Genomic DNA, 12,200 nt, shown 5'->3' with positions numbered 1-12,200 from the left:
TAATTTGTCATAAATTAGAAAATATGAATCTAAGGTATATCACAATTCCCTCAAATTTTCATTCTTAACCTGAGTTCCAGACTATGGTACCCAGTGTATACTAGACTTCTCCATCAGATGATAGGTATCTCAAATATTGCATGACTAAAACCTGAACTCTCAGATCTGTTTTCTCCTAAACCTGTTCTTTTTTCCATTATATTCTGTCTTGGAGTTGCCCTTTCCATTTATCTTACCAGGAACTCAGAGCCATCTTCACTCTTAAATAATATAATTAGTTTCTTAAGTCCTACCTAATTTTCTTTCCTAAGTAATACTTTGCAAATCTGTCCTCTTTTTGCTAATGCCACTATCTTGGTTCAGGCCCTCAATTCCTGAACAATCAAGACATCCTCGTAACTGGCTGTCTTGCTTACAGATTTACCTTTCAAAGCTTTAAGATTAATTTGTAAATAATAGAATCTTGAAAATTCCTCAGTCTGGAGGCTGGGAAATCCAAGATCAAAGTATTAGTTTGGTGTTTAGGAAATGGCCATCTAAGGGACAGCTATCAGAGATCTGTAGATGAACTGTCATTCCTTTGCTTAAAACTTTCTAGTACCTGGTAGTTAAATGAAGTCAACCCCTTCACATAATGTGAAATCCTCCATGACAGGGCTCTTGTGCTGATGGTTTTTTTTTTTTTTTTTAAATGGTGCCTCACTTGCCCAAGCTGACCTCAAATTCCTAGTTTAAGGGATCCTTCTCCCAAGTAGCTTCCTGGGTAGCTGGGATTATAAACACCAAAGCACCTAGCTGAAGATTTTATATATGTATTTCACATGTATGTAAATGGGTTCTTTCATAGTAACACGTATTTTTCATCACTGGGCTAATCACACTGTTTAGTTACTGCACAAGAAAACCTGCTGAATATAGGGAATATATATTATTCCAACAAAGCTTAAAGAGGCATATTTTACAGTAAAGACATAATAAGAACAGATGGTTCTTCTGTTCAGTTGTCAACACAAAGCAGTTGCGTATTAGCCAGTAATACAGGTCATCACCTCTAACTTCCAATCCATTGTTTAACAACTAATAGTAAGGCAGCCTCTGCACGGCAGCGAAACTAACCCAGAATTAAATTGTCTGTCAGTTGGTTGGGTTATATCTACAAGATAAATACTGTTTTACCAAGTAAAACTCAAAAAAAAAAAATGTAGAAATCCTTATGTGTTACTAAAAGATAACTCTTAAAGGAAAAGCATAGAGAAAAAAAAGCATACAAAGCCTGTTTTCACAGAAAATACTTTTTATTGCCTGCTCTACTCTTTACATCATGTATATGAACAGTATTTTTAACCTTTTAGAGAATTTAATGACAGAAGGAAATAGCCAAATTTCTTAAAATTTGAAAGTAATTTAACTATATGTATCACAGGGTAGATGAGACAATTCTACTGGACACCTATATAAGCTAGGGTCTCAGGTTGGGGATGTGGCTCAATAGCAGAGCACTTGCCTGGCATGTGGGAAGCTCTGGGTTTGATCCACAGCATCACAAAAAAAGTCTTCCCTGAAAGATCAGTTGGTTCTGGAGCTGATTTTTACCACATTGCTCGCTGGACCCCAGAAAGTTGCCCATGGTCAGCTAAGTGTCGGAAGACGATTCGACTAAGCCTCCAGCGTCGCTTTACACCACGTGGACGAGATGTCATAACACATCGATTCCTAATCCTAACAGGACAGCTATCCCGGGGAAGGGCTGCAATTTCTTTATCAGCCATTTCCTAAAGGAAATCACAACATTACTACACAGATCACATGCATTTACTTTTTCTAGATGTTTAAATTTATGCTTAGGGCTGCGGATGTGGCTCAAGCGGTAGCGCGCTCGCCTGGCGAGCGTGCGGCCAGGGTTCGATCCCCAGCACCACATACAAACAAAGATGTTGTGTCCACCGAAAACTAAAAAATAAATATTAAAAAATTCTCTCTCTCTCTTTAAAAATAAATAAATAAATAAATTTATGCTTAAAGAAAGGGCTGTTCTTTGTCAGCCAGAGCTTCCCAAAGAACCCTGGACACGTAGTAAACATTAACCCGAGTAGAAACCCATAGACCAGAAGGCTGCCAAAAATGTCTGACATCCTTCCAGTGTAGTTTATAATTTGAAACTTTAACATAGTCATAAAATTCACAAACCAAGGTCTGGGGATGTGGTTCAGTGTTAGAGCACTTGCCTAACGCGTCTGAGGACCTGGGTTCAAGAAGGAAAAAGAACGTGTTGGATGTAGTAACACACCCATAACCCCAACTACTACAGAGCCTAAGGCAGCAGTCCAGCCTGGGCAACTAAGCAAGACCCTGTCTCAAAAAAAGAAAGAAAAAAAGAGTCTTAGGGATGTAGTTCAATGGTAAAGTGCCCCGGGTTTAATCCCCAGTGCCAAAAAAACAAAAACCCCACAAGTTAAATGATATCAATGCATATGAAAGCCACTAAATTAACAAACTATTAAGCATTAAGAATAGTTCCTGATCACCATGCTTATGCATGTATTGCTATTATGAAATATGTAGAGAATAGAACATTTGCCTACCCACTGGCAAATTCCAAGCACATAGTACATTATTACTGATGATAGCCACATACTGTGCCTTGGTGTCCCTGCACATTTCCATCCTATAACTGAGTTTGTACCCTTTGACCAACATCTCTCCAACCCTACCCCTGGCCTCCTAGCTCCAAAACAGCATGACAGAGTCAATAAGTAGTGGATACTAAGTGCTATGCAAGAAGTGGAGAGGAGAAATGACTGGGCTGGGAGGCTGAAACAAAGTGTCATGGAGCAGATCTTCACAAATGACTATAAGTTGGTTATTTATGCATAACTTCCCTTGTTCCCAAAATGTTTTAAGACAGTTTACATGTGAGAACATTTGGAATAAGGAAGTCAACATAGAAAAGATAAATGCCTTAGTACACAAAAAGTGCACACTGAAAGCCTATAAGCTTCTGGAACTGGGTCATAATTTGGTTTGTGAGCTACTTGGCAACAGCAGAGAGCCATGATCAGTTTCCACATTGATTCTCTGCACTGCTGTTGCTGGTACTGACACCAGACAGAAGGTCTTCATAAATAATGCACCCAACATTTCCCTCTGGCTTTACTGACATGTAATTCACAACTAAAATGTGTATATTTAAGGTACAGAACATGAATTATATGTGTGTGTGGGTGTGTGTGAATACTACCACAATCAATCTAATAAAAGATAACCATCATCTCCCATAGTTACCTTTTGTGTGAATGTGGTAAGAACACTTGCCTACCCTCTTGACAAATTCCAGGTATACAGTACAGAATTACTGATGGTAGCCACATGCTGTGCTTTGGTGTCCCTGCACATTTCCATCCTATAACTGAGTTTGAACCCTTTGACCAACATCTCCCCAACTTTACCGCTGGCTTCCTAGCTCCAAGAAACCACCATTCTACTCTCTGCTTCTGTGATCACAGTGTCTTCAGCTAAGTGTCTCAAGAGACTCTTCTTAGTACTCCTAAGTACAGACAGCTTAAAACCATTATGGTAAAAGCCATAACTGAGCAGTCCAGGAAATTCAGTTTTCTGCTCATTTGGCTTAATCCAGACAAAACTTAAAAGAATCTGTAAATGTTATTTATTTATTTATTTATAAATATGAGCTTTTGGTAAAGTGAATGGCCTTGAGTTTAAATTATACTCCCTGACAAGGTTCCCCCCCCCCCCACAAGGCTCTTTGAAACAAGTGTTCTATGTTGTACTTAGGCATAGGACCTTATGCTTCAGAGGGTCAAGTAGGGTTGATTCCATTTTATTCAACTTGATGATAAGAAAAGAAGCCTAAATGGCAGACCACCTCAGCCCAGAGGTGGGCAAGGGAGTCCAGGAAGACAGGTCCTGAGCAAGAACAGTTCCGGTCATGTTCAAGCACCTGAGGCACTTGGCCCCATGCACCAGCAACACTTCCTAATGCCTTGATTGCTAAAAGGGTGGGATGAAGGCTAGTTAGGAAACTCACCCAAGTTTCAAGGCTGTTTATGCTGATCTGGGCAACTGGATTTTATTCTCCAGAAATGATATGGATAACTAAGTCACAACAAACAGTATCAAAAGTCATCTGATGTGAGGGCTGGGGTTGTGGCTCAGTGGTGGAGTGCTCCCCTAGCATGCAGGGAAACTGGGTTCAATCCTCAGCACCACATAAAAATAAAACATTTTGCCCACCTAAAACTAAAAAAATTAAAATAAACATTTTTTGAAGAAAATTATCAGATGTGAGTTAATGATGTTGGGGTAGGAAGGGACTCAATTAGCTAACCTGAAGATCTTTGGGCAAAATGGTATTCTTCCGGAGGGAATTGATCCGCAACCTGTCATCCGCATATTCATAGGCCATTTTTCGTCTCTTCACATCACGCAACATTCTCCAGTCTACATAGTAACTTCGGACTTGGCGTGAAGCTAATGAAGGAACCACCTAAAAGACAGGCCAGGAACGAGTCAGGACGGTCAGGCCTCAGCTCTGCCAGTGCAATCTTTCGGTCCCTATTATGAAGCAATTTTTAAAAAGTTGTTTGGGATCATTTTAATAATTAAAAATAATAGATTTCCTAATTAAAAGATAAATAACTTTTATGGACATACACTCAGTGGTAATAATTAGCATGATGCCAATAATGCGTGTTGGAAAGTGACACATTTTCACACACACCTTTTGCTTGCCTTTACACTAAAAATCCTCCTAAAGGCTCGTCCACACTCAGTCTTCCAATTTCTTTCCTCCTACTCTCTCGGGAACGTTTCCGGCCTCACCACACTGCTACCCTCCGCGGTCAATTCTCAGCCCTTCTTCTAAGCGGCCGGGCACCTCTCGGCAGGGTCGCCCACCCCGCTCCCGGGAATTCTGTCACCGGCGGCTTCCGCGCCACCGCTCTGCCCTGGGTTCTCTCTTCCTCGACCCACACTCCTTCCGTGTCCTATGTGTGGTCGGGGTCTCCACACCATCCGCTCCAACCTGCCCGAGTCGAGCCGGAGGCGGAAGTGGTGGGGAGAAGCCTGGGTCTGGTCCTCAAGGGGTGCTACGGTGGTAGGATCGTGGGGACCGAAGGTTACGCCACTCAGGAATGAGAGGTAGGGAGGTGAGAACGGCGCGAGCCTGACCTGCCGGAACGTCCGTAACAGCGAGCCCAGCATGGAAGCCGCCATCTTGTCTGCCGCAACTTTATTGACACAAGCGGATACTGCGGTCTTGGGGGGCGGGGCCTGGGGCGGGGCGGGGCGGGCGCAGGGCGGGTCTTTAGCCTACAGGAAAGAGGGCGAGTTGAGGCTGAGCTCTCGCGGGGTTTCACGCAAGTTGGGCAAATCGCATGTCGGGGGGACGACTTTGGCGGTGTTGGCGGAGTCTGATGCTTCTCGCATGTCTCTTTGCATACGTCTACACACTTACTTAAACTAGTAGGTCCCCACTCACCTCTTTTCATTCGCCCCCACCTTCCAGTTTATCGTCCCCAGCTGTGCTTCCCCCGCGTTCCTCTGTCCCGCCTCCGTGTTCCGCGGGGAGCGGGACACGGCCTGAGGGAACCGCGGGGTTCCGAGCCCCGGGTCGTGCTTCCGGGAGGCCTTGCGCCTCCCTCCTCTCACCTCTGTGGAGGTGGTGGTGGTAACAGCGCTGCTGGGTTCCCAAGTGTGTCGGGGGCTTTTATAGACATCCTGCCTGTGTCGGGGTTCAGGAGAAAAGGACCCAACGCTGTTTCTTCTCCGGGGTGGGGGACGTCCATTTAAACCCTGGCGTTTTCAGTCTCTAGTACAGGAGACTTGGGGCGTCTTCGTAGCCGCTGCCGTTGTCTGGGATGACCGTTCGAAGGGCCCTCTCCGCTGTGACTAGAGGAGAGGCAAGGAGTGGACCTTGGCCCGTCCTGTGTCGTGGACGTGTTGGTGGGGGCTGAGGAGATGCCGGGTGTCGTTCGCAGTCTTACACGCGGGAACCTTCTGGGAGAAAGGAGGGCTCCTTTCTTAGAAGTTCAGGTTTACCGGAACGAGTCTAATGGGAGCAGATAGCATGAGCCCGACATGCTAGAATCAGAGAAGTCCTAGATGGGTGTCAGAACGTCTAAGCCCATGTTATATCTTTCCACCCCACAACTAGAGTCATCTTCTGTGACCAGCTCGTGAAATGGGTGCAGTGTGAACTTATGCCTCCTTTTTGTAAGACTAGCTCCCCCCTCCCAGCTACCCAAAATTCCTGAAAGATAAAGTAGTACCTTAAAAAAAAAAATTGTAGTGCAACATGCATAAATGTCTTAGTCCACTTTGTGCTGCTATAATGGAATACCTAAGAAGAGACATTCTTACACTTCTGGGAAGTGAAAGTCCAACACCAAAGGGCCTGCATCTGGTGCAGTCCTTAATACTGCATCATTCGGAGCAGAAGGCAGAAAGGCAAGAGCATGGAGAGCGAGAGAGAGCCACACTCGTTTAACAAGCCCACTCTCAAGACAAGGAACCCATTCCCATGGTAGTGACATTAATCCCCTGGAACGTGATATAATAGCCTTCCAAAGGTCTAGCCTCTTAACACACTATTGCACTGGGGATTAAATTCCCAACATATGAATTTTGGGGGTCATGTGCAAACTGTTGCACATAGCACGAAATTTACTATTTAGCCATTTTTTAAACTCTTTTTTTTAATATTTATTTTTTTAGGTGTAGATTGACATTTTAAGTGCTCAGCTCAGTGGCATTGATTACTTCACATTGTTGTACAACCATCACTACCATCCATTTCCAGATCTTTTTATCTTTCCAAACTGAAACTCTGTACCATTAAATAATAATTCCCCATTCCTCCCTCTCCGCAGCTCCTGGCCACCAGTGTGCTACTTTCTTCCTCTGTGAATTTGAGTACTCTAGGTACCTCATATAAGTGGAATCATACAGTATTTCTCCTTTCGTTACTGGCTTCTTTGACGTAGAATGTCTTCAAGGTTCACCCACGTTGCGGCACATGTCAGTCATTCCCTTTTATGCCTAATATATCATTTTATACCACATCTGTTCTCTGTCTTTTGGAGGATACTTGCTTTGCTTCCACCTTTTGGCTATTGTGAATGATGCTGCTGCTGTAAACGTGTGCAAATATCTTAGCACCAGTGTCTTATTAAGCTATTTCTCTAAGAAGGGATTGAATAATTTTAATGGTGCTTGTGAGACAGGAATCTTTGAGAGAAGACTCCAGGGTCTTCATTCATTAATTGTGCACCCTCCTCCGTTAGTATGTGGGGAAGTGTGGTAATATCTCAAGAAGGCTCACTTCACATTGAGTTCTCCCCAGGAATCTGCAATTTTTGGCCATTCAAAGGAATGTGGGGATGGCTGTTGGCCTTACTGTCCTGGAATGTTAGAACCAGGAGGACCATCATAATTTGTTCATTTAATTATTCAACAAATATGTACTAAGTGCCTGTCACGTATCAGTGTGTAAGTGTGAGGGTGTGGGGAGGCTGAAAAGGAAATCTAGCCTAATATACCTGGAGATTAGGGTTTAGGTGCTGGAGAGATCCACATTGCCAATAATATTGCCCTTGCCTTTTCCTCATGTTCTTTCTTAAAACTATTTTTTTTTTTTGGGTGGACAGCGTAAAATATTTTGAAATTTGATTGTTAGTTTCTAGTTGTCATAGTGATTCTGTCTAATAAAATGATAGGGATGATTATATAAAGGATAAGATTGAAGCACAGAGAGGTTAGTAAGTCCACAGAGATTTTCCTGGGCTGCTGAGGGCCATTGCTAAGTAAGAATGACGCATGGCATGACCTAAGTCATTTGCAGTGTCATTGCATGTAAGGTGACCTTGCTCAAGGACCAGGGCGGATCCAGGTTTAGGGCAGATCCGGGTTTAGGGTGTTCCCGGTTTAGGACAATCTGGGTTTAGGGCGGTTCCAGGTTTAAGGTGTACCCTGTTGGGAATAGGGTGTATCCTGCTGCCTCAGGCGCGCCTGCTCCTTGAGTTCCCCTTGAGTTCTCGTGGGATTCAGAGAGTATTTGGGATTTTGCCCAGAACGTGATTGGGGCCGAACGTGAATTCCCCCAGAACGTGTGTAGAGTGCCAGTGTGAGTTCGGGAATAAAGAATTGCTGTTTGAATCTACAAGGCTGTGAGTGGCTCGTGATTTGGTGCCCAGCCAGACTGCGGCACTGGGCCACAGTCCATGCTCTTATCCTCATTCTACATTGTCCTTCAAAGTGGTAGCTCAAGGATGAGGCCTGACTATTGTTATGGAAAGCTGTGCCTATTAATTTATTCATTGATTAATGTATAGAACTATGCTATTTCAATCAGTATCCCAGTGAAATTTTTCTTAAAATAATTCTTTAAAAATATATGTGTATATGTGTGTGTGTAAATAAATAGGTAGGATGGGAAGGTTGTAGATAGCTATGAAGTTTTTTTTAAAAAAATAAAAAATTATCTTGCTTTACCAGATATTAATATGCCATATATTATAAAGCCATAAAATTGAGCTAATTGAGTTAGTGTGGTACTGGTAACAAAATCACAGATAGGTAAATGAACTAGAATAGGTCAAAAAGAAACCCCAACATAGTTAGAATTTTATTGTATATATTTTTGTTTCTTATTTTTTTAAATTTTTACTCTGTTTTGGAAATTCTTTTTAGAATTATATATAAAATAAACAATACATATAATATATGGCATATATAAATATATATAAACATTATTTGTACACACACCCACACACACACAAATTTTGTACTAGGGATTGAACCCAGTACCAAAAAAAAAAAAAAAAAAAAAAATTGAGTCACTTTACCACTGAGTACATCCATAGCCCCTTTTTAAAATTTTTGCATTTTGAGCTGGGGATGTGGCTCAAGTGGTAGCATGCTCGCCTGGCATGCGTGTGGCCTGGGTTTGATCCTCAACACCACATACAAATAAAGATGTTGTGTCCGCTGAAAACTAAAAATAAATATTAAAATTCTCTCTCTCTCTCTCAAAAAAAAAATAAATAAAATTTTGCATTTTGAGACAGGGTCTCACTAAGTTGCTTAGGGCCTCACTAAATTGTTGAAGTTGGCTTCTAATCTGTAATCCTCCTGCCTCCTCCTTCCTGAGTCGCTAGAATTACAGGTGTGCCACCACTGTGCCTGGCTAGACTTTGATTATATATTAAATAAAGCATAAAAATCATTGAACACGTGGTAATGGAAGAACTGGGTAAAGATTAGAAAAACTTTTAGAATTTATCTTCACTCTTACCATACATCAAAGAAGAATTAAATACTAACAAATACTTTTAAAAAGAAGAAAATACAGATGGATATATTTTTTAAACTTTTAAATCCTACTAGATAATTCTTAGAATATCTAATAACATTGAAAGTATTCAGGGGCTGGGGTTGTAGCTCATTGGCAGAGTGCTTGCCTAGCATGTGTGAGGCACTGGGTTCAATCCACAGCACCACATAAAAATAAATAAATAAAATAAAGGTATCACGTCCATCTACAACTAAAAAATTTCTTTAAAAAGTATTCAACCTAATAAAAAAAGAATTTAGTTGAGATATGGAAAAAAATGTATTCAACCTGAGTAGTTTCCAAGAGAATGCAAATTTATACAGTGAGATTAATTTAAGTTAGCAAATAATCAAAGATTTAAGATAAATCAGTGCTGTCAGAGGTGTGGGAAAATAGGTAATTTTATCTTCCTGGTTAAAAAAAAAAATAGGCATAACTTGTCCACAAAGTGATTTGGCAAGAATTTTTTCAAAGTTTATACCTATTGATCCAGTTATGCCACTTTGAGGAAACTATTCTAAGGAAGTACTGAGAAACTTTATTTATACGGACATTTACCATGCTGCAGTCTGGCTGGGCATAATTCAGGAGCCACTTGTCAAAAGAAACGAACTTTATTTTTAGAACCACACAGGCCAAACAAAACAGCTCCTCAGGAAAAACCCTCAGAGCCCAACTGCCACCACCTGCTTCCCACAAGCCTCTCAACCTCCCCCACTCCTCCTGCTCTTGAGGCCGATTGGCTGGGTCGTGTGGGCGGAGCCAAAAAGTCCCCCAATGAGCAGCTCTGTAGTCTGAAAGGGCGGGGAAACAGCCCAATGAGCATACCCGCAGAGGAGCCAATCAGCTAGATGTTGCTGGGGCTGCTGTGAGCCAATCATCAGCTGGCAGTCTGAAAGGGCCGGGAAACAACTCAATGAGCATCTCCAATGAGCATCACTGCAGAGGAGCCAATCAGCTAGATGTTGCTGGGGTGCTGTGAGCCAATCATCAGCTGGCAGTCTGAAAGTTTGCTGGGGCCCCTTTGGCTGTGGCTCTCAACAGGATTATTTATGAGAAGAGCAAATTGAATAACTTTAAAGTCCAACAGTGTGTGGGAGAGTTAATGAATTAGGAAATTTGCCCTGCATGGTGGTACATGCCTGTAATCCCAGCTCCTTGAGAGGCTAAGGCAAGAGGATTGCAGATTCATGGCCAGCTGGAGAATATAGGGAGAAATTTGTCTCAAAAAAAATTTTTTTTAAGCTGTGGATAATGCCAGACACAGTGATGCACACCTGTAATCCCAGGGACTCATAAAGCCGAGACAGGAGGATTGCAAGTTTGAGAACAGCCTTAGCAATTTAGTGGGCCCTGTCTCAAAATAAAAAAATAAAAAGGGCTGGGGATGTAGCTCAGTGGTAAAGTACCCCTGGGTTCAATCCCCAATACCAAAGGGGGGAAAAACATGCTTTGGATACAGCTCAGTGGTAAAACAAAGGAGAAAGGGAGGGAGGGAGGGAGGAAGAATATGTCATAATTCTAAGTTAAGAAATCTGATGGGTTTTAGCCAGGTGTGGTGCACACCTATAATCCCAGAAACTCAGGAGGCTGAGGCAGGAGGATCACAAATTTGAGGACAGACTCAGAAATTTAGCAAGGCCCTAAGCAACTTTGTGAGATCCTATCTCAAAACAAAAAATAAAAAGGGATGGGGATGTGGCTCAGTGGTTAAGCAACCCTGGGTTCAATCCCTGGTAACAACAACAAAAAAAAATCTAATGGGTTTCAAGTGTTAAAGCATATATATTTATAGGTATAAGTATAGATTAGGTATGTAGTAAAATGTATGGTTGGAAATATATATAATGCAGTAAGAATAAAGACGAGTAAGCAAATTACTTTTCTTATGGCCTGAATTTTTCCAATTTTCTTAAAATATACATATATTACTTATAGACTCAGACATGTTAAATTTGATTTAAAAATATTAACCAGTTCTTATCTTTTTGTGCCTCTATTATTTTACCCAAAATATTTAAAAAGCATGTTTTTTAAGGGTGAAGGAAAGGGTCATTCCTATCCCCATCAATATGCTTTGCTTCCTTGGGGACAAGGCAATCAGAACTGTGGCCAAAGCAGTAGGAAATTAAGAGTCCAGGGGTATTTTCTTCTTTGTTATTTAGTATGACATCATCACTCCCCTTTTTTGTTTTCATTTTTCTGGCTTCTCCATGTCTACTATCAAATAGATTGTTGTCCCCTTGGTACATAACCTATACCTAATACAGAATTGATCATTTCCTTAACTTCTCTGTGTTCTGGGAGGATTCATTAATTATTCCCTTTCCTTGTCTTCAATTAGTAACTAACAGACCTAACTTGGCTGCAGCCCCCGGAGTTGCAAAGAAGGAGCATTTACTTGGCATACTCTTGTCTCAAGAGTCTGGCCCTTGTTGAGTCACCAGCATCCTTGGACTAAAACACTCTCCCTGTCTGCTCTGAAAGTGCTTCACAGAGATGTTCTCCAAGAGGGGTAGTGGCTGCTGGGTATGTTTTGACTTAAAGAACCAGACTTCTTGGACAATCAGAGGAAACTACTTAGAGGAAGAAGGCGGGAATGAAGGAAAATGAATGTGAAGGGAGACAGAAAGGCAAAGGACACACATACACGCACAGAGTCCTGAAATGGTGTATATGGATAGTGGATTAAACCTCTGTTCTCATTACACATCTGTCTTCATTTAAACACCACCAGCAAAATAATAATCCTATTGGCTTGCCAGTTTGGCTGCAGAGTATGGGTGGCTCCGTGTTTCTGGAAGCAGCGTTTGTTTGTGAGCCTCCTCCTGGAGATGTGTGCTGTGCATCA

General features: G+C 41.9%; 1 protein-coding gene across 1 annotated transcript; it reads right to left on the bottom strand.

Moving 5' to 3' along the window:
- Positions 1-1,276: 1,276 nt before the first annotated feature.
- Positions 1,277-5,328, bottom strand: Mrps14 (mitochondrial ribosomal protein S14). The gene is made up of 3 exons (XM_015491790.2): positions 5,188-5,328; positions 4,346-4,504; positions 1,277-1,772 (listed from the first exon to the last, which is right to left on the bottom strand). Exons 1-3 carry the CDS (start codon positions 5,230-5,232, stop codon positions 1,590-1,592), a joined length of 387 nt encoding a protein of 128 aa, XP_015347276.1. The 5' UTR covers positions 5,233-5,328; the 3' UTR covers positions 1,277-1,589.
- Between the last annotated feature and the right edge of the window lie 6,872 nt (positions 5,329-12,200).

Source organism: Marmota marmota, unplaced genomic scaffold, assembly GCF_001458135.2.
Source record: "Marmota marmota marmota unplaced genomic scaffold, marMar, whole genome shotgun sequence".
NCBI classification, from domain to species: Eukaryota; Metazoa; Chordata; class Mammalia; order Rodentia; family Sciuridae; genus Marmota; species Marmota marmota.
The sequence above is the reverse complement of the archived record's forward strand: the minus strand, read 5'-3'. Positions and strand labels throughout refer to the sequence as shown.